The 25,451-nt window shown below is 41.1% G+C and overlaps 1 protein-coding gene across 11 annotated transcripts in view; it reads right to left on the bottom strand.

Moving 5' to 3' along the window:
* The window catches only part of DST (dystonin), a 296,284-nt gene that overhangs the window by 190,889 nt on the left and 79,944 nt on the right, over nt 1-25,451 (bottom strand). For all 11 annotated transcript variants that reach the window (XM_035322484.1, XM_035322491.1, XM_035322490.1 and 8 more), the window contains one exon: nt 14,092-14,153. In XM_035322484.1, the coding sequence (XP_035178375.1) occupies nt 14,092-14,153 (62 nt within the window). The remainder of the gene's footprint in view (nt 1-14,091; nt 14,154-25,451) is intronic.

The following is a 25,451-nucleotide window of genomic DNA, read 5'->3' as shown; positions in this document are numbered from 1 at the left end:
GAAGTTAATTAAATGCACAGCTCAGATACAAAGCGCTACCAACTCCTCAGAAGGAAAATGGGATAGGACTCAAAAGTTAGGGCTGCAGTGGGTGTGTGTGGAAAAAAAAAGGTCAGGCCTTAATTACCACTGAGGTCAATGATAAATCCAAATGACAACTGGCACAAGGCCACCGCTGGTTTAACAATAAATGCCAAATTTTAATCTGACTCAATGCCTGTAGAAAGATCATTTAAGACACCCATTCACTTCAGTACATTTTGGATCTTGTGAAGGGCTTCAGATTTTCAGCTACAGTAAAAGACTTTTTCTGAGATAACAGACACGGACGGTTAAAAGCTGCTGCAATTTCACCATTCCACAGAAAATGTCATCAGCATTCAGACCACTGAAACATTGCTCTGGCCACTGCCTAACATCCTGACATCCTCATGAGCTTCCCTAATTTTTCAGTCTCTTAAAAATGTATTGAAGATTGTTCCTAGAAGACAAATTGTACGGCAAGCATTAGACGTGAGGAAGGAGAAAACAGTTTTCTGTAAGTTTTGAAAATTTGTATCTTTCAGTCTTTTCACCTTTTGAATACAAAGGAAGCATACTGCCAGTTCTAACTGCATGGCAAATAAATGTAAGACATGAATAAAGAACAGAAAGATCTTATACAAAGAGTTTTATTTTGCTCTTATGCAAAAATAAAGATTTACCATGCCAACACACACAAAGCATGATTTATGCCATTCTTCCTAAAAGCTCTGAACAGGTTGCAACAAGATCCTTGCAAAAATGCAGCGTGTAATTGTCAGAATATCGGATTTGTCAATATTTTCCCATGTGACTGATTTGCCAAGGAAGGCTGCTTCCTCCAATGCCTTCAGTACTACCTATTTTGCTCTGCAGACTTCTTAGATAGCCCCACATAACATACACGAGTGTTGCTTGATACACCCCAAGGCCACTCCACCTCGGGTAAATTAGATCCCCCCCAGCCTGCTCAGCACAGCCAGGCTCTGAGCTGTGGTCCATCGCCAACCCGATGGCACCCCTAAAGATCAGGGAGCAGAAGCTGTTCTGTGCAGAACAACATCCACTCCCTGTCTCTCTCTTATGTTCTTTAATCTCCTTTTTTCTAACCAAAATTTTGATTCTGGGGACATAACAAACTCCAAATACATATCCTGGTCATGGTATTTTATTTTGTACTGAAGCCTATACTAAGCTGCACCCATTCTATTCAAAATAAACGAACGTGAATTCTGGAGTAATTTAATCACTGGTTAGCCCTGCAATGGTGACCTTCAAGCACAGCGTTTCCCCGGGGGACAGCAGTGGGTGCAGCCAGCACAAGCACTTGGCTGCAGATGGTGCTGTTCCTCCGTCTCTGTGTGAATGCGCTCATGCTGGACATGCACAGCCAAGGAGACGCTGACTTGCTTCCCCCTGGCCCAACTGCAAGTGGGTGGTGAGATGGCACAAAGGGAAAACTTGTGCTCAGTCTCATCTGCACGCCTGTTCACTGGCGAGCAAAGCCTGGTCAATCCGTGTTTAGGTCCAGTTGTCAAAAACTCCCTTTCACTTGTTTCTTTTGCTCACCAGTCTGATAATCCATTGTACTGAAAATTTCTCTTGTAGCTACACTGGAAATAAATCTTTATTTCATACTCGTATTTTCTAGCCATATGTTTTTGTTCTGGATATTAATTTTCCCAAGCAGCAGGCTCAGCTAATGGTATCCCATTTCATAAAACCCCCTTACAATTTCAAATACTTTTACTAAGTTATCTTTAAACAAGTCTCCCATACAAAGCGAGTTCAACATCCCTGATCTTTATAACAGATATTTTAGAACAAAAGATTCATCCTTGGCTGCATCCTTGGACTGATCCTTCACTTACTCATCTGGCCAACACTCTACACACTACTAGCATTGGTACTTTGTAATTTGAACACACAGTGTCTTCCACCCCTCTGAAACCCTGTCCTTGTGCCTCAATTTGGATCAGTCAAATTTTTTTACATTTACCTTCTTATCTCTTCCAGACATCTAGATTGCCTGATTAACCCATTGCTTTTGCATATTCTGTGTTGTATCTTGCCCCCCCAACTCCCACTGGTTCCTATGTCTCTGGATAACTCTTAATAAAGTAACATCATAAATTTTAAAAAAGCATGACTTTAAGGTGAATATACTATTGTTCATATTGAAAACAAAAACAAAAAACTCAGGACATTGCTAAATCTTATCCCTATATTTATCATGTTCCTATATTTGGTTTCATGAAATGCATTCCAAAATTCTCCTAATCCAGCAAGTATGCAAGCAGGTGCAAAATATTATGTATGTATTAAGCAAGAACTAGGACACAAAAATGCACTTTTATGAGTTCTTTTCTGGATTTCAGTAGTTGTGTGATATCTCAATTATAGTACAGAACAAGTTTAACTAAAAATCTTAAGTCTTTTTTTTTTTTTTCCGAAATCCTTGTTTCTGCCTATTACACAAAAAATAAATCTTGTCTCCATTTCAGCTCACATTTCAGATCTTCCTGAGGTAAAGGACTACATCAATTAATATGTGTTGTCAGAACTAGAGGCCAAGGTCTGACCATTAAAAATACCTCCACAGATCCCATTGCACTTACTATCTTTATCATGGCACTACCTCCACTGCTTACAACACTTCCACAGTCTTGGTTGGTGGCAACTTAACTTTGCATATTGGGATCAGCAAATATATCTGAATGGAGCCTATGTTATATAGATTTACAAGCTCAGCAGAAATTATCTACTAACACAAACCAGACATCTACTCCATTATTGCCACAATTTAAAGTCCAACAATATTAAGTTACAGAGCCTTAGTACCTGTTTAGTACCTATTACCGGTTTTAGTACCGATTTCACCAAAGTAAGCTTCACCCTACGAACAGCTCCCAGCGAGCACAAAGGAGATGTCACACCCTGCAAGTCAGGGGAGGTCCTGTGCACTGCCACGCATGCGCCCAGCTCACTAACAATTCTTGTACCAGTTGTGACTAATGCACAGGATGTCCATCCCTCCCGTTTTGCACCTCAGTAGCCCTTCATGATTCTTCCTCAATGCCATGCTCCTTATTCAGATGCTTTTGTGTATAATACTATGTATAAATCTTATATAAAAAATAAAAAATAAAAATAAAAGTGCATTAGAAAACCCTGTCAAAATCTTTTCTTTTCTGGTTGTTAGGAGATGCAGCCTCAGCATATATTAGTGGTGATAACTAAAACGTGACTCACAACCTGCTTAAAGCCTAAAAATACTTTACTTACAAATGCATTAATACCAAGTAATGAAGAATACAAAGCAAACATCGGAAGTTTCACACTCCCTTCACATTATCTTCACATTGCCCACTGAGAGCAGGCATTCCCACTGAAACTGTAGGATTGATGCAGACTGAAATCACTTATTTAATGAAAATATAAGTTTCATAAAAAACTTGTCACTGGTCAGCTCTAAGACTCAAAGTTGAAAATTATTTTCATAACAGGGTTGGTCTATATTAGGCTTGTCACTATCCCAGAATAATACAAATGTGAGGCTAAAAAGGACTAAACAGATCATCTTATTCAATTCTGTGGAGTGGGGCAGATTAAGTTTGGTGTAAACGCTCCAGAGATGCGTTTCACAACCGCATGCCCACAGACACAAGGGAGAGCTACGTGTGTCTACAAGAAGGCAGGATTATGAGCTGTCTCCTTGTCTGCACTGGCCCACAGAGAGCACGGGGACTTAATCTGCTGCTCTTGGAGCTTCCTAGGCATGAGCAAACTCAGCCCAATAGCGGAGACGGACCCTGTATGAAGCGCGTGGCAGGGTGAAGGCTGCGCTTCCTATTGACAACATGACACCAGGCCTGAGCCAGAGAAAGGTGCAGCCACAGCCTTACAGAAACAGCGTAAAACTGCAAGGATGAAGTGACAGAGCTTGAGTCCTCACTTGAGGATGCAGCACAGAAAGGGTGTCCAGACCCACCTCTTGACAGAAAGGACAGCGGGTCCTTGCTCACTTGTATGGACCCTGTGGCAGCACCTGATGGCAGCCGTAACAGCAGCCGCAATCGAAGGCCATGGCTCTCACTAGTGCCAGGTTTGGCTGCAGTCTCTGCTGTTAATGATGACAATATCCAAGCAGACTACATCCCAGAACCCTTCATTCGAGCTTTCTGATAATAACCTGCTAGTGAGACTACACGTGGGAGCACGTCCAAAACTTCAGATACACTGTGCACACAGCATCCCCTGGGTCTGCTTGCTTTCAAAGATCAGACGTCCAGCCCAAGGTTGGATAGATGACAGTTCAATAATTTCTTTCACTGCCTTCCCAAGGAGTGAATTACTCTGTGAGGTCTGTAATTCCCCATTCTTTTCTTCTGTTTGGGAGAGAGGTATTGTGCTTGCTATACTCCAAAATCCTAGGAGTCCCCAGTCCTTTGTGAATTCTTCAAAAAAATGATAAAATGCCTTCAATTAGTTTCTAACTGTTGGGTGAATAAAACTGTGCAACTAGAAAGCACATAACTTCTCTAAATACTCTTTAAACTGACCTTTCCTTACCTTAATTTTATTCAAATCTTATTAAAATGTGTTTCATCAAGTCAGTATTACGCAGCCTAAAGAGGATGGAGTACTGCAGCCTTCTCTACACCATTCAATAACACATTTTGTTTTTTCCCCTCAGTAATGCATCTGCATTACTCCTTTCTTCTTCATATTCTGACATAATTACAGAACCTTTCACTTCTGGACTTTTATGTCACTCTCTTACCAGAACTCATTCTGGACCTTTGCTTGTTTGACTGTATCCCATCATGCTTTACTAACTCTTCTATACAAATCTTTATACAAATCTTTAGCCCTATTACCTTTACTTCCTTTTTTTTTTTTTTTAATGGCTCCTTTTCATTTGACGCGTCTCTTACAAGCAGCAATATATTCCATACTGTGCCTCCTCTCTGCGCTGCCCGTCTGCAGCCTGCCTTTGTGCCTTCAACACAAGCACGTTCAGCGACTGCCAGACCTCCTGCATTCCTTCCTCTCTTAGATTACCTCCCCAGGAGACCCTACCTATTGGTCTCCCGAGTTTGCTGAGCTTGGCTGCTTAGAAGCTCACTGTCGGTTTTTTTTCTTCTCACTTCTCTCTTTTCTTTGAAAGGTGAGCCTGCGATTTTGCGATCACTTGCTGTTAAGTTACATTCCCCTTTTATATTTTGAAGCAGTGCTTCCCCACCAGTCGAGACCTAACTAACCAGCAGTTTTGCTAGCAACTTTCTTAACCTGCTAAAACAAGTGTTATTTCCAGTATGCTCTGACAGGCTGAAAGTCTGTCTCTGGGTGGCACTTAGCGCACATGCCCACGCCAGGGATAGGGGCAGCCACTCTCATTCCTGCAGCAGCAAAGAGCACACAGTGAGCCCCGACCTGCTGGGCACACCTAGGTGAGGATGAGCTGAGTTGTGCCACAGAAATAATTCTTTTTTGCATAGGCTACAAAAGGCATGCAAGCAACCAGTTTAAACCTCTACACCTGCTTTTTCTGTCAGTTATGAGGACAAATGATTGATTGCCACAAAGTCCTGTGCTTTGAATGCTAGATGGTGACCAAAAAATATTGTTGACCTCCTTGCTCCAATTCAACACCTTGAATCGACAGCAGCCACAACCACCTTTTGTCTCATTTCATCTTTGGCCGGAGATGTGCTTCTGTTTCACAATGCAACCAGTTTTTTTTCAACCTTCCTCCTTCCAGTTTGCCCTCTCCCTTCCAGCTTTGTGCCACATGCCACCAAACATTCCTCATCATGGATGAATTGTTTAAAGTATCGTAATGTTAACAGCTTGTATCGAACCCAACCAGTAAATCTGGCTTTCACAGCTTAAAACTACAAGGATGCATTAACTCTGACCAAAGGCAACATACTCCACACCTGCCTAAAGCAGGTAAGAGATAAGGTTGGCTAACTTAAGAATATTCTGACTAAAATCCAGATTCTGTATTTCCATAAGTAGATGAGGATATTAAGCATTGCATTACTGCTACCTTTAAATTTCCCCATTCAAAGCACCAAAAATATCTTTAACAGACGATACATGCTTCTTTACAAGAAAAAGCTTGTTTTCTAAGGCGTATTCTGATGTCCCCATGCAGTCACACACTGTATTACCTCAGATCAAGCCTGGCATACTAAGTATACAAAATATTGTTGCAGAACAAAATATTTTAGCATGTTTATGACTGAATGTTTGTGGTTGCTTACTGTCTGGAGTCCAGCTACAGGGACAAACACTACTCCCACTGGAGCCAATGGCACAGTTACACTGGCCCCATGGGGGCAAGATCAAGCCAGAATATTTCTAAATTGGTATATAAATGATTATTAAATGTGGGCTCATCAAAAGTATGTAGATAAAATATAATTCCATGCATAATTTAAAAATTAATTAAAAAGCCAACATTTAATTGCAAATGGTAGAATTTTATCTCTTATGATCTCTAAGGATAAATAATTAAATATTGAATAAAATCCGTACTGAGAGCTAATTGCAAACAATGAACCCACAAAAAGAGAATGAATTAATATATTATTCTGTTATAGGAAACATACTGGTTCTAGTGTTTCCGTTCTACCATAGAGTAACCTCACAGTAGACTTAATTCTCCTTACACTCATCCTTTCTCATATAAGAACCTACATAAAACAATTAAAAAAATAATAAATAAAAACATACACTCAACTGTTCCAAAAGTGCTGCATGCCATAAAAATATCAATGCACTTAAGCTATATTTCATGCATATTTAATTTACCGTTTTCAATTATTCTCTTCCTACTCCCAATTAGTCATGAAGTCTGCATGCATTAAAGAGGATCAAATAAACTTGAAGTCTGTGGCACAGTTTTTACTGACTTGATTTATTTATTTGCTTGCAGAGAGATTCTGTGATGTGGTTTATCATCAGCCTCTAAAACTTTCACATTCTGTCACTGCCTCACCATCCTCACCAACCCCTGGTTACCTACCTTCCTTGTCTAAACTTCTAATAAACACCTAAAAAGTCCTGAGTTTGCTTGCTGATCTGCTTTGCAAACACCTATAGATTGTACTAAGCAGATCACAGATGCTGTGGGGTTTACTTCTGAGTGGAAGATTTTTGAAAAATGTGTATACATGATGTGGCATGAGTAAATTATAAGTGCACATGTTTCCAGGGATAATAACAAAATCAAGTATTTCTTTACAGCATTAACAGCTGACTTTTGTTTTGTTTTGTTTTTGTGAAGGAACAAATCTTAAAGGAACAAATACTTCTGCTTAGGCAAGATGTTTGAGTGTAGTCCTGAACACAAAATGGTCAAACATTTTTCGGAGAAAAAATGAAAGTCTGTCTACCTAGACACAAATAGGTCCTCCCAAACACTGAAAAACTGAAATAAAGGAGGAAATCCTCATACTTCAGCCACACCCAAAGACTAAGGCAGTGAGCTCAGCAAGATGCATGCTGTGTTTGAAGTGGAGCTCTACAGTTTACAACAGCTGTCAGAAATAACCAGGAGGAACATGCAGAAGATTCATGTATATGCACTTGCACTGCAAGCAATCTTCTTACTATTTTTATTAACAAAGAAAAAACAAAACAAAAAAAAAAAAAAACACCATAGTTAGAGCAGTTAGACTAACACCAAGGATTTCATGCCTTAAAACAAATATAAATGTAGAGCTGAAAAGCATCCATTTCTAAAAGAAGAGGTGGGGAATGTTAAATAACAGATTAACTGCATGGCTAAGAAGACGATGTCGTAGAGTAGTGCTATCTCTAACGATAACCACTAGTGTCGGTGAAGTGCCAGCTTTCAGCAAGGGAATGACTGCATCGGATCAGAATGGCTCCTCTGCCATTAAACGCATACCTGAACGTTTCATGAAAGTATTGATGCAAGATGCCATTTGCAAACCATGAGCTGTCTGAAGGACTCACAGGAATCAATAACGCTGGGTTTCTATTATCAATTATGCATTTAGTCTTTGCACAACAGAAAGCACTTATTTCTACACTGTACTATCAATGTATCACTGCAACACAGCACACAATTTTGAACACAGAGCTTTAAAACAGTAGTTTTAAAAGCACTTCGTCCAGCAACTTCTAAAAGCCTTCTTTTCCCATAATACCTTTACAAGTGGCTTCTGGAGCAACAAATGAGTGTGCAGGGATGCTGCCCACTGCTCTCATCACCAGCACATTTCTTCCCAGGTCCCACTGGTTGAGGGTCCGAAGCCAACCCGTGCTGCTGGGGGCAGCAGGTGGTGGTACCCCCTGCAGTGCCATGGGCAGGACAGGTTCCCTCTCAAGGCAGCTGCTCAAGGCACCCCAGGGTCCCATACTGCTGCTGGAAAGTTGGTTAAGAGGTGTTCTACAACCTTTCCTTCAACAAGAAAGGGAACCACTTTTGCTCAGGGAAGTGGTGGCATCACCATCCCTGGGGGTGTTCAAGGAAAGGTTGGACCTGGCACTTAGGGACATGGGTTAGTGGGTGATATTGGTGGTAGGAGGATGGTTGGACCAGGTGATCTTGGAGATCTTTTCCAACCTTAATGACTCTGTGATTCTATGAAAAGAGAAAAATCATTTTCCCTTTCCACCCTTCATTAGGTGTCCATTACATATCTCTATTTCCCATCATAGCACTGAACTAAGCAATCCCTGGTCACCTTGCCATTAATCCCATTTTCTGTACGTGATAATTTCTGATAAACTAAGTACTTCAAAACATCTTGTTTAACCTGTCAAGACTAAGCTGTGGTGCTACAAAAATATTTTTAAATTGATTTGAAAAATGAATTGAATGACAAAAACAAATTTGTCTGCTTTTCCTCATTTTTCATCATCACCTTATTTTTTTCTTTTCCCTCTTTTATCTCATTCCTACTTATATTTCACCCTTTTCTCATTCTTTCCTTGGGCTTCAGGGGATTCAGAGGAATTTAAGGAAAAATTCCTGGGCTTTAAGGGAAATCAGATTTCACTTCAGACTCTTTAACCAAGTGTGAATGCTACACCAGAATGAAAATCTTTTTCTTTCATTACTTTAGCTGGTTTTGTTATGTCAGGTGCTCATATAGCAAGTACTAGAATTTAACACACTATTTTGACAGCAGCAAAGAGAAACACTAGAAGCAGAGGCACACTGTGAGAAGTTAAAAGATGAGATCTCTACCCCATTGCCACCAATCACTGGAATGTGAGTTTCTTTCTGGAAACTCATACCACAGCAGCAGGTAAGGCCAATATCTCACCTCTCCAGTCTGTATGTCAACAAGAAGTAAAAGATAATATATAAACCAGAACCCAACCATCAGACATTAAACAGTAGCCTTCAGGAGTGCCATACTCTTACCATCCCAATGAAAAAATTTCAAAAATTATAAAGAAAATAGCATTAAAAAAAATGTGGTGGCAGTGCATTTGATCATGAACTGTGGTATACAAAGAACAGCTGAATTTTCTAAATAACTATTACTTATTTATCTCTAAGCTTACGTATCTAGAGATTGTTTGCAGGAAATATTTCTGCAATGACTGTGGTTCTAGTTTAGCAAAGTAGACAAATGCACGCTTAACTAGTCAGCTGAACTGCCGCGGGATTAATCTCACACACTGAGGTTCAGTGTGCGCTTATGTGCTTTGAATCCAGTGCAACTAAAGATGGACAGCAGAGGGCAGAAGGGTAAATATTTCTCAGCCATGTCGTTGTTTGTGGTTACTCAGCAAGTCCCTTAAAAGCAGAATTTAATCAGAAGAATGACAGTAGGCTTCCATGCCATCCGCCCAACAAATGATGGTAACCCATAAAAGCATCATGCTGTTGACCTAGAAGAAAACTCTTTTGAATACACTGCTACAAAGGAGTAAAAGTCCGGTACTTTCCCAAGGACATTTGGTTGCAAGGGAATAGAAGATTAATTAAAATGGGCAAGGAAAGAACTAAACAAGCAGGGAAAAAGTAAAAAGAGGCAAGAGAAAGAAAAAGGGGAAAAACAGAAAAGAAAATAAAAGAAAAACAAAAAGGAAACGGGAGAGAGAAAAGGAAGCAGGGGAGATAAAAAGTAAAGAATGTACGTAGGATGGAAAAAAAGATTAAAGGAAAGTGGAATCCATCCCCATATCTGTAGCAGGGGTTCTGTCCACACACATGTTGTAGTCAAGCTTTCCACAGTCTCTCATAACTTCTGTGACCAGTTTTATCCTTCCCATCTCTTGTTGAACCATAGTTCAGTGACAGATAAAGCACACCAACCTTTTTCAGTCAGTGGACTGAAAGCACCTCGAGGACATAACTCATCTGCCCCTCAGGTACTTAGAACACCTACAGACAAGGTGGTCCAAGACACACAGAAGGGTCTGTTCTCTCTGCTAACCATAAAAAAGTAATGATCATCTAGACAACTAGCTGAAATAAATCTAGAGATGACTGAAACAGGTTAATCCTCTTTTTTTTTCCTCTGCAACAAGCTATCAGCAATCTGTGAGCATGTATGAGTTGCATGTATTTTGTATTAAATCCAAGGTAACAAAGCAGAATACTATGACCCAAATTCAATGTAATGTATAGACCAGGAGAGCTCTAGTGACTCTGCCAAAAGTGCATTCACTTATGGTGCTACTTTCCCTGCATTCCATCCATTATAGTGTATTTTCTAAATACGCCCTTGTGCCTTAAGAGAGGGCATCTGAAGGATTAATTTAACTTCCATGCAACTCAAGGTCCTAGAAATAATGCTGTTAAGAACAGAAAATTGGCAACTGTATCTTCAACTGCTTTCAGACTGAGAATTCCCCACAGATAAAGTTGAGTTGCTACATAAATCCCCAGTTAATGGAAGAACCAGTGTCAAATTATTATTTTTTTTGTCAAAAAGTGCTAAGCCGCTATCCATCATTTTGGCAGTTTAACATCTTTATCAGTGAGATGGACAGTGGGAATGAGTGCACCCTCAGCAAGTTTGATGATGACACCAAGCTGTGTGTTGCGGTTGACACACTGGAGGGAAGGGATGCCACCCAAAGGGACCTGGACAGGCTGGAGAAGTGGGTCTGTGCAAACCTGACGAGGTTCAACAAGGCCAAGTGCAAGGTCCTGCATCTGGGCTGGGGCAATCCCAAGCACAAATAAAGGCTGGGTGGAGAATTAATTGAGAGCAGCCCTGAGAAGGACCTGGGGGTGTTGGTTGAGGAGAAGCTCAACATAAGCCATCAATGTGTGCTTGCAGCCCAGAAAGCCAACCATATCCTGGGCTGCATCAAAAGAAGTGTGGCCAGCAGGGTGAGGGAGGTGATTCTCCCCCTCTACCCTGCTCTTGTGAGACCCCACCAGGAGTGCTGCCTTCAGCTCTGGGGCCCCCAGCACAAGAAGGACAAGGATATACTAGAATGAGTCCAGAGGATGATCGAAGGGCTGGAGCACCTCTCCTATGAAGACAGGCTGAGGGAGTTGGGGTTGTTCAGCCTAGAGAAGAGAAGGTTCCATGGAAACCTTATAGCGGCCTTCCAATACCTAAAGAGGGCCTACAGGAAAGCTGGGGAGGGACTCTGTCAGGGAGGGTAGTGATACGACAAGGAGGATAGGACAAGGAGTAATGGCTTTAAATTTAAAAAGGGTAGATTTAGATTAGATATTAAGAAGAAACAATTTACTTTAAGGGTGGGTGGTGAGGCACTGGCACAGGTTGCCCAGAGAAGCTGTGGATGCCCCATCCCTGGAGGTGCTCAAGGCCAGGCTTGATGGGGCTTCAAGCAACCTGGTCTGGTGGGAGGTGTCCCTGCCCATGGCAGGGGGCATGGAAATAGACCTTTAAGGTCCCTTCCAACCCAAACCATTCTGTGATTCTATGAAGTTGTAGTTGTGTAAGTTAACAATTCTTTACTTGAATTCCAAAGTGAGCAATCTGGGATGAAAATCAAGGCCAGCAATACATATAAATATATATTTACCTCTAACATCACTCACACCAAGAACTATTTGAAGATGAAGGCTTAATGCCACTGACCTTGTCAAGCAAGTCAGAAGGATTTAGTATGAACTCTTCACCCGACTGCCTTACAGGTTTAGAGTCTAAATCCTTTCTAAGCTACTCCCAAGAGGCAAAATGTATGTACACGATGACTGTGCATATTTCAAAATTGTGTGAAATAATGGTGTGTATAAACCTAATTTTCGTTACACTGCTCGTCTGTTAAAACAGGCATTGTTTTAAACTGGTATTAACGGATTGGTCTCCAAAAAACCTTCAGATGGGGTTTTCCACATCCCACAGAAAATTAAACCTGCATCTTTAAAAGGCATCTATAATATAGAAAAAGATCAGTAGCCCCTACAAACACAGTCACAATTATCTTCAATTATAAGGAGAAATGCATGATGGTTAATTTGGAGATTGCATTTCACTGCCAGGCTAATGACAATCTTCCTCTGCATGTGTTTTTTTTTTCTTTAAATCTAATTTGCCTGAAGTACTGTACAACAGATAAATTTCTTACGCTGTAAATCTGGAGTAAAATTCAGAGAACTCCCAGAAGGGGACAGAGCAGCTTGGCAGCCTCTTTGTCTTTTCTCATTAGCAAGCAGACTTCCACAAGAGCATGGGATCACTTGGGTATCCCAGGACCAGGGCAAGGAGGTGTCTAAATAGATGAGGTACTGGGAGCAGCTGTTTCTACACAGCACAATTCCTTCGGGTCTAGGAAACCCGTAAAGGAAAACCTATTGGTATGAGTAGTATTTAGTGCCATTCTGAGGCTCCAGACTCACCCTTCTCACAGAGAGGTTATGCAGAGCAGCTGCTCGGAGGCTGATGTCAGGACCAATCCTGATGGTTCAGTCATGGCAACAAGAACTGAAACTGCACTTTGCAAGAGAAAGTTCTCTTTCTATTGCTAAGAAAAATGGGGAGCAACTTAATGTCTGGGCTTTGCTACCCCACAAAATCATGCCATTTCCAAGAGGCACCCTGATTTCGAATGTTTAAAAGATGCAAAATTAGAATTCTGCATCTTCTGAAGATTTAAGGAGCCATAAAAGTTGATTTTAAACATCCCTGAAGAAATTCTGGTATGCTTCAGCACTGAGTATTTATCAAGTAGCTATAAGCACAGCCACAAGAAACAAAGAAATAATTAAGTCACCCCCTTAAAAATTGCATTTTTCTCTAAATATGAACACAAGCAAATCTTTCCAACAGTGTCTGAACATTAAACTCAGTAATTAAATCTCAGCTCTGACAGCTTGCAGATACATTTTTATTTAATGGGACTTCTACGTGAATTCAACCTCTGAGAAGAAATCAAAGCCAGTTATGTTAAGTAATTATACAATCTGTTTCTCCAGAGAAATGTCTGGGCTCGACAGTTAGCGCTGAAACAGCAGCTTAAATTTAGAACTGAAGGACCATGCAGCGAACGTGAACTCACAGCCTTTAGTTCTGTGTTGACTAAAAGCTGTACATGTTGGTAAACTGGTGTGCTCTGTCCCTGAGACCAAGTTCACTATGTATTCGAAAGAAAGATGTTGAAAAGTGATTTTAATCTCTAGGAAGTCTCTGTTTCTAATCCACGAGCAGCACACTGATGTCAGTGGCTGATCTAGAGTTACTCTTCTCAACGGGTCACTCCCCTCTCCTCAACACAGTACTTAAAAATTAATTTTATTTATTTATTTATTTATTTATTTTAAATTTGCCTTAGTTGTGTTGCTACAGCCATGACAGTCTACTGCTAGAAAAAAAGCCAAGCATTATAGAAAGAAATAATGTCCCTTAAACTTTGTCCCATTTTAACTTCAAGTGCAAGTATTCAAACAGATCACCCAGGGTTATCAGACAGCAGTATTTGAACTCCCCCATGACTCCTCAAAAACGGAAACCTTGAGATTTACATCTTGCTAGTTTGACTTCCTTACCATATGCAATGCAACTGCATACTGAAATCAAACATTTAGTAAAATGCATGATCACTGCTGCAATAATCAATCATCCAGACATCACAGAAATATCAACTGACCTTCATGAGATGTTGATTTATCCATTTTGTGAAGGTCTTCTTTTGTACTTTGTCCCGCTCATCTGGAGGTAAAAAGGAAAAAAAAAAAAAAAGGGTTTTCAACAGTTCTACAAATGATGCAGAAGATTTTTTAATATCAGCTTTAAAAATAGCATTCTAATAAGGTTTAAAAAGAGAATAGCTTGTAAAAGCTTTGAAATATCCAATTAAAATAATAGCATACAAATGTTTTTGGCGGGACATCGCAGAATGTTACACAGAGGTTTCTTGAGCAGAAGTTCCAGGTGAACACCTCCAGGGCTGTTAGAATAGGAGCACTATTAACAGAAATACAACTTGCTAAGAAAAGTTGACCATCCATAAGATGATTGAAAAGATCAAAGCACACTTTTAAGAGCTATAAATACCACTTCCAGCCTCTATAATCTGATAAATTATTACAGTATTTACCAATAGAAAACCCTTACAATATGAAAGCTGGCTTTCTGGTCATTGTGCTTTTTGACTGGAGCATCACCTTTGTTCCAAGATGCTTTAGTCAGAGAAAGCACCTTGTTTCTTTTAAACCTCTATAATAGAAACAGAGGGTTCATTAATCTAGCACCGAGACCCAGCTACTGCCAACAGTTTGCTCCGTGGTGTGGCAGTTAGCACCAGTGATTGCCCACAAAATACCAAGAAGAAATAACAAGAGCAATAGGGTAAGGAAGCATCCCACCACGGATAGGATGTATGTACATGTACTGTACAGAGCCATGCTAAAGAGACAGTGATGCTAACCCAGCTCAGGAGTTCAGTTACCTCCACAAAGCCTCGCGTGGTCATTAGGTGGTACAACTGCTACGGAGCCACCCGGTCCCAGAGTTCCCCAGAGCAGGAGCTGCAGTGCATTAGGACTGGGACCATCTGTGCAAGCCTAAAATAGCCAGATCCCTTAAGACCCCATACAACAAAACTGCAGCTGTTTCATTGACTTGGGCTATTTGTAGGGTGGCTGAGGAGGAGCAACGAGCTCAGGTAGCCAAACAAGACCCTTTTGTCAGCTGCAGCCATCATGAATCTGAATCACTGAATCACATCCTGAATTTCACATTAAAATATTGTTTTCTTATTGGTCACAGGTAACAGAAGTAAAATAGATAAATAAAAAAATCATGGGAGGTGCACATCCATGGACATTCGAGTCACTGGTGTGGTATTGAGGTCTTTCAAAATGGCCTGCAATCACACACGAGCCCATCCAGGGCCAGGAAGAGCATTGCTTGCTGTTCCGCATGCTCGTGATGAAGGAGTTCTCAGGAACTAACTCAAAAACAAGGCAAGCAAAAGCCTGCGAAGCTTTCTACAAGCTTGTATACATCTTTCCATGTGAGATCCACAGATGATTTTTTTTGTCTTTTTTTTTTTTTGATCCTTTTATAACACCTCTAACTTCTGCATTCACTGCGGTGATGAGTTCTGCAGTTAGTCTGTGCAGTGTACTCATACATTTGGCTCTGTACAGAGCAGGAACTGTTCCCAAAACACCTTCTCCATACCACTCATGATCTCTAAGTTTCTGGCATATTCTGTTTCCCTCTTCACAGCTCCACACACAGTTATACTAGTCAATGACCCAAAAAGAGAATTAGGAGACCACCTAAGAGCAAAACAAGCGCTGTGTGAAGGAAAAAAAACCTTTTTGCTATGTAGACATTTTCCTATAGCCTTCATCCAGGAAGGCAGCATTTCCAACATCAGTAATTTCTTCTAGTAAGGCAGAAGCCCTGGCTTGGCAAATGTAGAGAACAGAAAAACTGAGAAATGAAAGATTGTACTGGGTCTGGCTGGGATGTTAACTTTCCCTGCAGCAGCCCACAAAGATCCAGAACTAATTTCCCTTACAACTGTTCCGCTATGGGTAGCTGTTGTAAAAGGAACAGAAGTTTTCTGAACTGCAGAATTTAGTAGGTACCAGCTCACGAGCATACGACATGTCTGTTTTCCTAAGGTAACCTTCAGCTAGTTTTGACTAACCACCACAGAAGTTTACAATTGGGAAAATGTTACTGGGACAACAGGAAAAAAAAATAATCCCCAAAATTCCCTTCCATGTATCTTGTTAGAACATGCAGTGACTATTAATTCCAACCCCACCTTCAATTAAAATGCCAACAGAAGTAAAAAGTGATGCTTGCTCCCCATATTCCTTTTAAACATGCACATCAATTACGCTTTTCTACGCTTGTAGAAAAATTGTATAGCTATGACTTACACAAATGTGTAACAAGGAAGAAAACTGCTACCTGTAATGCCGAGAAAAACGCCAGAATAAAAACCACTTGTGGTTTTTAATCAAAAAACAAACACAGAAAATAAAACGCTGATTAGGATGAAGGTGCAGTGCAATAGCATTTCATGTGCTCGACCTCCAGGTAGAGCACAGCGAAGCCAAGTGAAGTAACTAGCAAACAGGCAGCCTACTGCCAAAGTAATGCACAACTAAGAAGCGAAAGCCATTCAAAGTCCCTGGTGAGAAGTTTTCCCCAGGGAGAGCCCTGCTGTCTACCAGACATAGCTCTAATGCCCTTCCAAAAAGGAAAGGGCACAAAGCAAACCTGCTGCCACGCTACTGACCCATGCAGCACATGAGCTCCACCAGCTTTGCGCTCCGGTTCTTTTCATCTTTAGTGAACGGTCGCATTCTTCACTTCAAAACCTCACAGTTCCCTTTCACGGAAAAGCAAGCCGAGCCCAGGGCTTCTCCTAGCTGTCAGAAAGTAGTAACTCCCCTTAAAAAAAAAAAAAAAAAAAAAAAAAAAAAAACACGAGCAAGCAGCCCATCTGCTGTTAGAGCACGGAAAAACTGCGAACCCTCTGGATTTATCTCACTATAGGCATTAAATGAAGCGTGTATTCTTGTTTGTTCTGAACTTTGAGTGCAGTAAGGCACATTTGAGTACAAACGTTGAGGTTTTCAAACCAGGAAGTCTGTTTTGACTCTGTCAACAGCGAGTGGCAAGGCAAGCACGTCATCACGAAATGCGCAGTGGTGGTGCCGCCTCAGCAAGGCAGGGTACAGGTGAGGTGGCTGGAGAAAGACAGAACATCTTCTTGGATCATCTGATCTGTAGATCATAATACAAAGCCCTCGATGGTTAAGTAATCAACTGGAGCTTCTCGGCTTTACCTGTTATTGCAGGTACAAGACATACAAATTAAGTCTCCCATATTTTATATGCCTCAGAAACTACCCCAACAAAATACCCACGGTCTTAACAAGCTGACATCTACTTTACGGATCTACACCACAGCACAGGTCCAGGTTAGCACTTTTGTGGGTAAAAAGCAGTTGTCAGAACTAAGGCATCTCATTGTGTGTTCCTGGACAACGCCCTTGGATATAACCCTTGGATATAATAACGCCCTTGGCTTAACCCCTAGGTTGCCCAGGGTGAAGCCAGGAGTTGGATTCAGCAATCCTCACAGTCCCCTCCAACTCAGGATATGCTATGCCTGTGATCTATCCAGATGACAAATTCAGGGGCCAGATCCTTCCAGCACTGCCGCCCCCTTCCACAAATCCTCCATGCCTGCAAGGACTGCTGCACCTGCACATCGCAGCAGCTTTTCAGGACAGTTTTCCTACTGGAATTACGCCAAAGTCAACACCTGACATTGACCACCCTTGCGGTGCCTTCCTGGAGAGCAGCAGCCGAGCATTCCTCCACACCTAAATGCGACCCAAAACCATCTTTATCTCTCTAAACCCCATTTTCTAGATGTGCTGCAAATTTCTGTACAAATTTCCTCTTTCTAATGGTGACAATATTGAAGTTGGGAGTTTCTCCAGTACTGACAGACTTGAAAAACATTACCTCCTTTGCTTAGGCAGCTTTTTGCATTGGTAAGTTAAGTTTGCTTCTCTGCTGACATTTTATTTGCCTACATGAATGGTCAGATACGCAACAGGTTTCTCTACATTTATCCAGGTATTTACAAAAGCCCTGACATGAGTTATTTCTTACTCATGTATTAACAGACTAATTTTTGTGCACATACAGCTTCTATTTACAGTACTTATATCAAAAATCAAAAAGCTGTGCTGAAAGAACATTACTAAGGCTGCAAAATGAAGCACTCAAAAGCAGAGTGAAAATTGGAATTAAAACTGGCTGCGAAACCTTAATAAAACTCTCCTGGGAATATGCGCTATAACATCTAATTAAATGACCACTTACTTTTCACTAGACTACTGTCTAGGACATAGAAGGGATGCTATTCATTTAAGGAGCAGTTATTCAATAATGTATTTCATGTTACTGTTGCATACAGAGCACCAAACCTTTTCACTGCTCACTCTTCAAGCTGGGAAGACAAAATTCGCTTTGTTATAGGATTTCTTCTGGTATTCCTTAGTATATTGATTGAATACATAGTACAGAATAATTTCTTGTCCAGAACTGCTGGGAAAGGAGGGGGATATTATTCCCATTTTGTAGAGAAAATAAAAATATATATATAAAAAGCTGAGTACTGAGACATTGAATATCCAATTTTTTAGAGAAGCCTTCTGTTCAGAGGTTAGTTCTCATCAAGTTCTGTTGCTCAGCACTTCCACAAACTAGACCCTGCTATCTCAAATATTGCACTCAGAGCATAATTAAAGAATCACCTCTTGAGAAAAAATCTCTTTTATGATACTCCCCCAGGATTACATAGCTACAGAAGACACAAAGGGGCAAATCCAAACCTCCAGGCAGTGCTGAAATGCTTTACCTAGGAGGCTTTCCTCTCTGCTCCTGCAAACTCAGTGTTACCTTCTCACATGCCTCCCAAGGTCTATACCAATTAGTCACTGTCCCTCAGGAATTAAGAGCCAGAGGGCACCCAACAAACCTATCAGAGTCTGCAGCAGTCTCCAGAAGGTAAAAATCTCAATTCAAGCATGTCGAGCTTGCATAGTTTAAAAAAAAAAGGGGGAGGGGATTTTCTACAGGGAAGCATTGAATCACTTTACTAATACACAACCTACCAGCTTTCACATCGTTTGTGGGTATTCCTAATTACAGTAGGTTTTTAAAGTACACATATCTCTAGGCCTTGTGTATCAACTTGGACTACCTGAAATAATAATTCAGCAAAACCTACCCTTGTTACAAAATCTGGGATTATCTTTGATCCTATACAATACAATACCCTGAACTAGATAAATTTAGGAATGAACTAGAGCTGTAACATGTAATACAGTGAAGTGTATGAGTACAGACCTAACACTATGAATTGAGTGTTACTGCATTACATTTTCATCAAGACATGCAGCATATAAAATCCTACCATAGTTTGACAATGATTTCCGATGATTTATATATATATATACCCCTTCTGCTATAAAAATATCAAGGCAGAATTAGCATTCATGTCACTAACAAACTGGCAGCTATGGTGAGGTCTTGCTAAATTGCTAACCAGTTTCTGAAGAAGCAGTATTAGGGGTCCCGTACGGGGATCTCTGCATATCCAACCTGAGACCAGAAACACTGAGTGTGGAGGTGTCACAGTTCCAGGGCCTGTTTTAATGGGGGCAGCATCTACTTATACGAAAAGGACTATAGGAAATCAGGGAACTCCCGAATTATTTTGAACAGTTTTTGTCTTTGAAAAAAAAAACAAATCTCTGTGAAATACTTAACAATTTCGTCACTCAGAACTGGAGTGGTAATAAAAATTCAGTGTTTGTCATGATAAAGTAACTCCTCAGCTAAAGGATCCCTAGTAAGTTCTTGGTATTTACCCAGGATTTGGGGAGGGGGTAGATACAACAGTTTGCTCAGAGTACTTAGCTCAGTTGGCAACCCAGCCTTCTATTAGTTGTTTGCTTCCTTCACAAAGTATATTTCACTTCACATTGCTCCAATTCACTTCACTTTTTATATTTCAAAAGGACTACTTCATGAATTTTAATACAGAATGGTGCTGTTCTTAAATCAGTTCATCCTGAAGTGCAGGAGATTTTTGTCAAGGTTAAAAGTAACATTTTATATTTTATCACCTTTACAATTTTTTCGTTTTTAACTGCTTCCCGTTGGATCTATAAAATCAGCACTTCTAACGCTCCTTGTTGATGTCTCTGTTGGTGTTCCCGTAGCAGGACAGCTTGGGGAGCAGCACTGGTTGTTTGCAGGAGTTTGCCTTGGAGACAGCATCACATTACTGCTTTTTTTAGAAAGACTGAATGGAGGCCTTGTCAGCCAAATACAAAATAAGAGGATAAATGCAGATGGACTGGTAAGGTACGGCGTTTAGATACCACAGAGGAAGCCAGAAACTAAGGGCATGCAGCAAGGGAGAGACACGGTCCGCATGTGAGAGAAAGGAATTTAAAAAACTACATTTCATGAGCTGAGGCAATGAAACTTGGATAGGAGAGTTCAGGATAGACATAAGGATGGGGTTTCACTCTCTTGGAAGAACAGTCAAAAAAAATCAAGCGACTGTAGGTCAGACAAAGATTCTTACACAATGGATATATCCTACAATTTAAGAAATGCAAGCAAAAATGAATGCTGCTAGGCATTCATAAGGCACAAACTGCAGAAATGCACAGCCTACTTGAGATTCACTTCTTAAAAATGATGAAAATCTAAACCCCTCTTTTAAAGTCTCATTTCATTCAGGCAAAGCAACTTCATTTCTCTTTCCCACTTAGTGCTCACTGCCATCACTTCCTCCTCCGTGACAAGTTTACATTCCAACTCGCCCGACTCACAGATGCGAAGTTTCAGCTACTGAAGCGTCCCACACATGCACAAAGGTGCTTGAATAATGATGCCATTGCTTGAATAGGTGCTTGAATAATGATGCCATTGCTTATAAACAAACAAAACTTTACAGAGGGAAGGACGAGGCACAAGGTGCTTCTGTCTCACTTTGTTACTCCCAAATGGCTAAAATCTGGAATTGATGCAATGGCACACAGAAAGTGAGTTTATGCAAAAAAAAATAAATAACAGCAACAAGAAGAATCTAAGGGAAAGTGTACACACCCAAAACATCAAATATTTATGTTTAAACTCTAAGAGAAAAGCCTGCATTATGTGCTGGTGTTTCCATCGCTGTTCTTCTCTGTATCAGCAGCCCCAAACCACCTGAGGAAGGGAAAAAAGAACCACTGGCTCCTTCTCCAAAGCATCCACTGCCAGCTGCTGCCAGCAAAGGGCTCTGGGAAGACGAAACCTGGGCTGCCCCTTTGGGGCTCACCATCAACTGCTCCCCACACAGAGAGATTCATTTGGCAATTGTCATCATCTGATCTGGGGAGTTATGTGTGTTTTTTTCTTTTTTTTCTTTTTTTTTTTTCCCCTCAAGAAAATGTCTCCCACACAGCTGCCACCCACTCTGCCAAGGTGTGCATCCACGCAGCAGGATTCTTGCAGAAGTGGCTTCTCCTCCGCACCTTCCTGCCAGGCAAGGCAGTAACGAGGCTCCGTTTTGTATGCCATGTCAGATCATATATGCATGTAGTTATGGAATGGATTCCCATTAACTTCTATCCTGAGGTTTGCATTGTTAATTTAAGTAGCAATAAAATATGAACCTCAGTTTAGATCTTATCCTAAATCTTCTGGTTGCTCCAATTACTCCGTTAAGAATTTATGCATCTCTCCACTTCAGTTTCTTCTCCTTGGAAAATCAATCAATGTTCTTACACCGTAGGGGGAAAGGTCACATATATAAGCTGGTCTGATTACAAGGATGGATCAGGATAAAAGTTTTGCCAGGTTATTCTAAAATCTGATGCTCTGCTTCATGCTCCGCTTCTACTAAACTGCAGGGTCACTGCACTCAAGAGCTGAAGATGAGCTAGAAATTGTGTGTTGTTCCTGGAGTTACAGCCAAACAAAACCAAACCCTGACCTCACTGAAGCTAACAGTTAACCTTTCCTGAAATAAAGCCCCCGTTGACTTCTACGTGATTAGTGTTCAGCCTTCACAACATAAAAGCAATCGGTGTTTGGAATCTAAGATACATTCTTCAAAAAGAGTATTTTTATTTCTCTCCCTTTCAAAAAAACATTATTTCAAATTAAACTTGTCAAATCATTTTTTCTGGATAAGCCTTTAGCTATAAAAATGCACATGCTCTCTGAAAAAATGTTCTTTATGAAAAAATGAGGTATGTAATTTGTAGGCAGAATGTGAACTCAATTTGCTGACAGACATAAATGCACCGAAGACTGGGAAGTGCTCAAATACTACAAAAGTTGCAAATAAAACCATACAAGAAAGCATGAAGACTGAAAATAAACCGGAGAACTTCAGTATTTGATTTTGCATTACACTCAGTCATCCCTTCAGAGGGATTCCCAATGAAGTTATGTTGATTGCAACAGCTGCAAATAGCACCCAAAGATACCAGCCTTTCATCTGCGCTCTGCTTAATGCGTGTTTGCTCACTGAACTCCAGTGACCCACTTCAGCAGCTTCCCAGCCTTACAAGAGAAGCAATGAAACGTTAATACGGATTAATTGGTGGAGAGAAGACTGACACACATACTACAGAAGTTAAAATGTTGGGATCTGGAACGATACCTTTGGAACTCTGCAATTCTTCATAACTCAATACACTGTGTTTTATTAGTATGTCTGTCTATTAAAATGGACAGAACAGACCACAGAGTTGGAAATTAATAGCTTGGATATAGCAATATATAGAATATAGTAATATATATATACTATATATAGCAAGTATATAGCGATATACTCACAATGAAATTAAAGGACTTATAAAAATAATAATAAAAAATATTTAGTGACTTGTAAACTGTTGTATTTGCTTTGTCATCAGCTCTTGTGTGGGCTCTGAACGACACAGCTCTCTGTCTGGAAGATACGTTGCTCCCCTGCTATAAAATGAAATTTAACACTTGGACATTTACATCCCTCTGGCCATCTGTTAATGATTAGATGGGCTTATCAGGACTCAAACAGAGAGTCAACAACAAAACCGTAACTTCAGCTGCACCTTCCCCTCCAGCTGTACACACACGGGCTGTTCAGGTATTGTTTCTCCCACAAAAGACCCAATTCCATATGCAAACAAATAAGTATGGTCTGCCTGAATCGAGGCAAGACAAAGCTCCAGCACAGGTCCATGAAAGGAAGCAGGGCTGGACGGGACCCTAGGGAGAGCAGGCTGCTCAGGGCACACCTGCCTCCCGGCCACGTGCTGAACACACTCGGGGCACCCTTAAATGAGCTACTTTGGGTAGCCACAGGCAAATGGCAACGCCTGGGAGCACGATTGCACACCCTGGGCCACGGACACATTTGTCAGCTCATGAAGACCTGGGCTGCTGTGGCTAAACTCTTACCAGCCTCCAAACTCCCAAACGTATCGGATCATGCACAATAGCATGCGTTTCAACATGTTTGCCTGTGACATCGACGTTCATAATCCAGACTGATATAGATTAAGAAATAGATTTGCTGAAACAGAAAGACATAAGGCGTAAAATAGAATATTCTTCTCTGTTATCACTACAGTGTGTGAGAAACAAACTAAGACTTTTGGATAATTTTGGAAGTCTGAATTTAATCCTCCTTGCAGATGGAGGAGCAATTGTCAAACTCCTACTGATTTGGCAGAGCTATGACCATCTCAACAATCAAAATAAAAACCGTGTGCAAAAAAAACGAACGCAAAACACACAAAAATCCTCAAACAATGGCTCATCATTTGGGCTTGTGATATTCTGTAATGCATGGTACCCCAACCCTACAAATTCAGGAGAATATGAAATCACAATAGAACATATATCACAGAATCACAGAACTGTAGGGGTTGGAAGGGACCTCAAAAGATCACTGGGTCCAAGTCCCCTGCAAAGCAGGATCCTCAGAGCAGGTTGCCCAGGTAGGCGTCCAGACGGGCCTTGAATATCTCCAGAGAAGGAGACTCCACAACCTCCCTGGGCAGCCTGTTCCAGTGCTCTGTCACCCTCACCGTGAACTAGTTCTTTTGCATGTCGGTGCGGAACTTCCTGTGTTCTATCTTGCGGCCGTTGCCCCTTGTCCTCTCCCCACAAACCACTGAAAAGAGGTTCGCTACATCCTTCTGTCTCCCACCCCTCAGATATTTATAGACATTGATAAGATCCCCCCTCAGTCTCCGCTTCTCCAGGCTGAGCAGACCCTGGTCTCTCAGCCTGTCCTCATAGGGAAGATGCTCCAGGCCCCGTATCATCTTTGTGACCCTCCGCTGCACTCTTTCCAGGAGATCCCTGTCTTTTTTGTACCGGGGAGCCCAGAACTGGACACAGTACGCCAGGTGAGGCCTGACCAGGGCAGAGTAGAGGGGGAGGATCACCTCCCTTGACCTGCTGGCCACGCTCCTTTTAATGCACGCCAGGATCCCATTGGTCCTCTTGGCCACCAGGGCACACTGCTGGCTCATGGTCAACCTGTCCTCCACCGGGAATGCTTTATATGAATGCTTTGTGTCCTGAAAATATTCAAAAATTTGTTAATTGCACACCCATCTGGCTCAAAAAGAAACTGCACTCACAAAAATCTCAAATGAACCTGTTTTCTGCCACTGCTCTCCATTTATCCTTGAAGCAGAACAAAGAATTCAACTGGTCTGTCCCTGAGCCACGTGGGGATAACTCAACTGCGTGAAGCTGTGCGGGTGTGCCTGGGTTCACCATCCTACATGGAAAATGCTATGTAAAACCTCAATGAGTGGAACACAAACTACTTCTGATATGAACTACAGGTATGTAAATTAAGAATAATCACAGCTGCATGGAAGAACTATTGTCATCTGAGTGTGTGCAGGCATCAAAATGAAGAGGAACCCCAAGGAATCATGCGGTAATTTTATGGTAGTAAGTAGCTAACTTGGATCTCACAAATCATGAAATAAACTCAAAAAATGTTAATCCGGTGTCTTCCAGTCCCAGCAATGAGTGGTATAAAGGGGTCAGAAACACAAACAAAATCCAAGTCCCAGCCCCGAGAGTTTACAGCTGAAGTATAAAGCAAGGAATCAACAATGGGTACAAACAGGCCACAGAAGAAATACAAGAAAGTAATGAAATAACAGCAGTTGCTTGTAAGCCTGTTCCATTCAAGGGGGAAAAAAAGTCAGTAAAGCACACTGCTTTCTTATTCAGTAGCTCATTTGGTTCTTACTGTTCTCCTTTGTCTACGATCCCCATGCACTCCTACTGACATTATATAAATTCTCATCCAACTACACGCCACACACGCTGTCAAGACTTGCGTCAGCAGTGAATGCAGAGTATCTTCCTCTACTGTTCCAAGTAGTAATTCTCTTTTTATTCAATTTCCAGCTTAAAAAACAGAAAACATTTGGA

The sequence above is a fragment of the Oxyura jamaicensis genome, chromosome 3 (genome assembly GCF_011077185.1).
Source record: "Oxyura jamaicensis isolate SHBP4307 breed ruddy duck chromosome 3, BPBGC_Ojam_1.0, whole genome shotgun sequence".
Taxonomy (NCBI): Eukaryota; Metazoa; Chordata; class Aves; order Anseriformes; family Anatidae; genus Oxyura; species Oxyura jamaicensis.
This window is presented reverse-complemented; position numbering and strand designations above follow the sequence as displayed.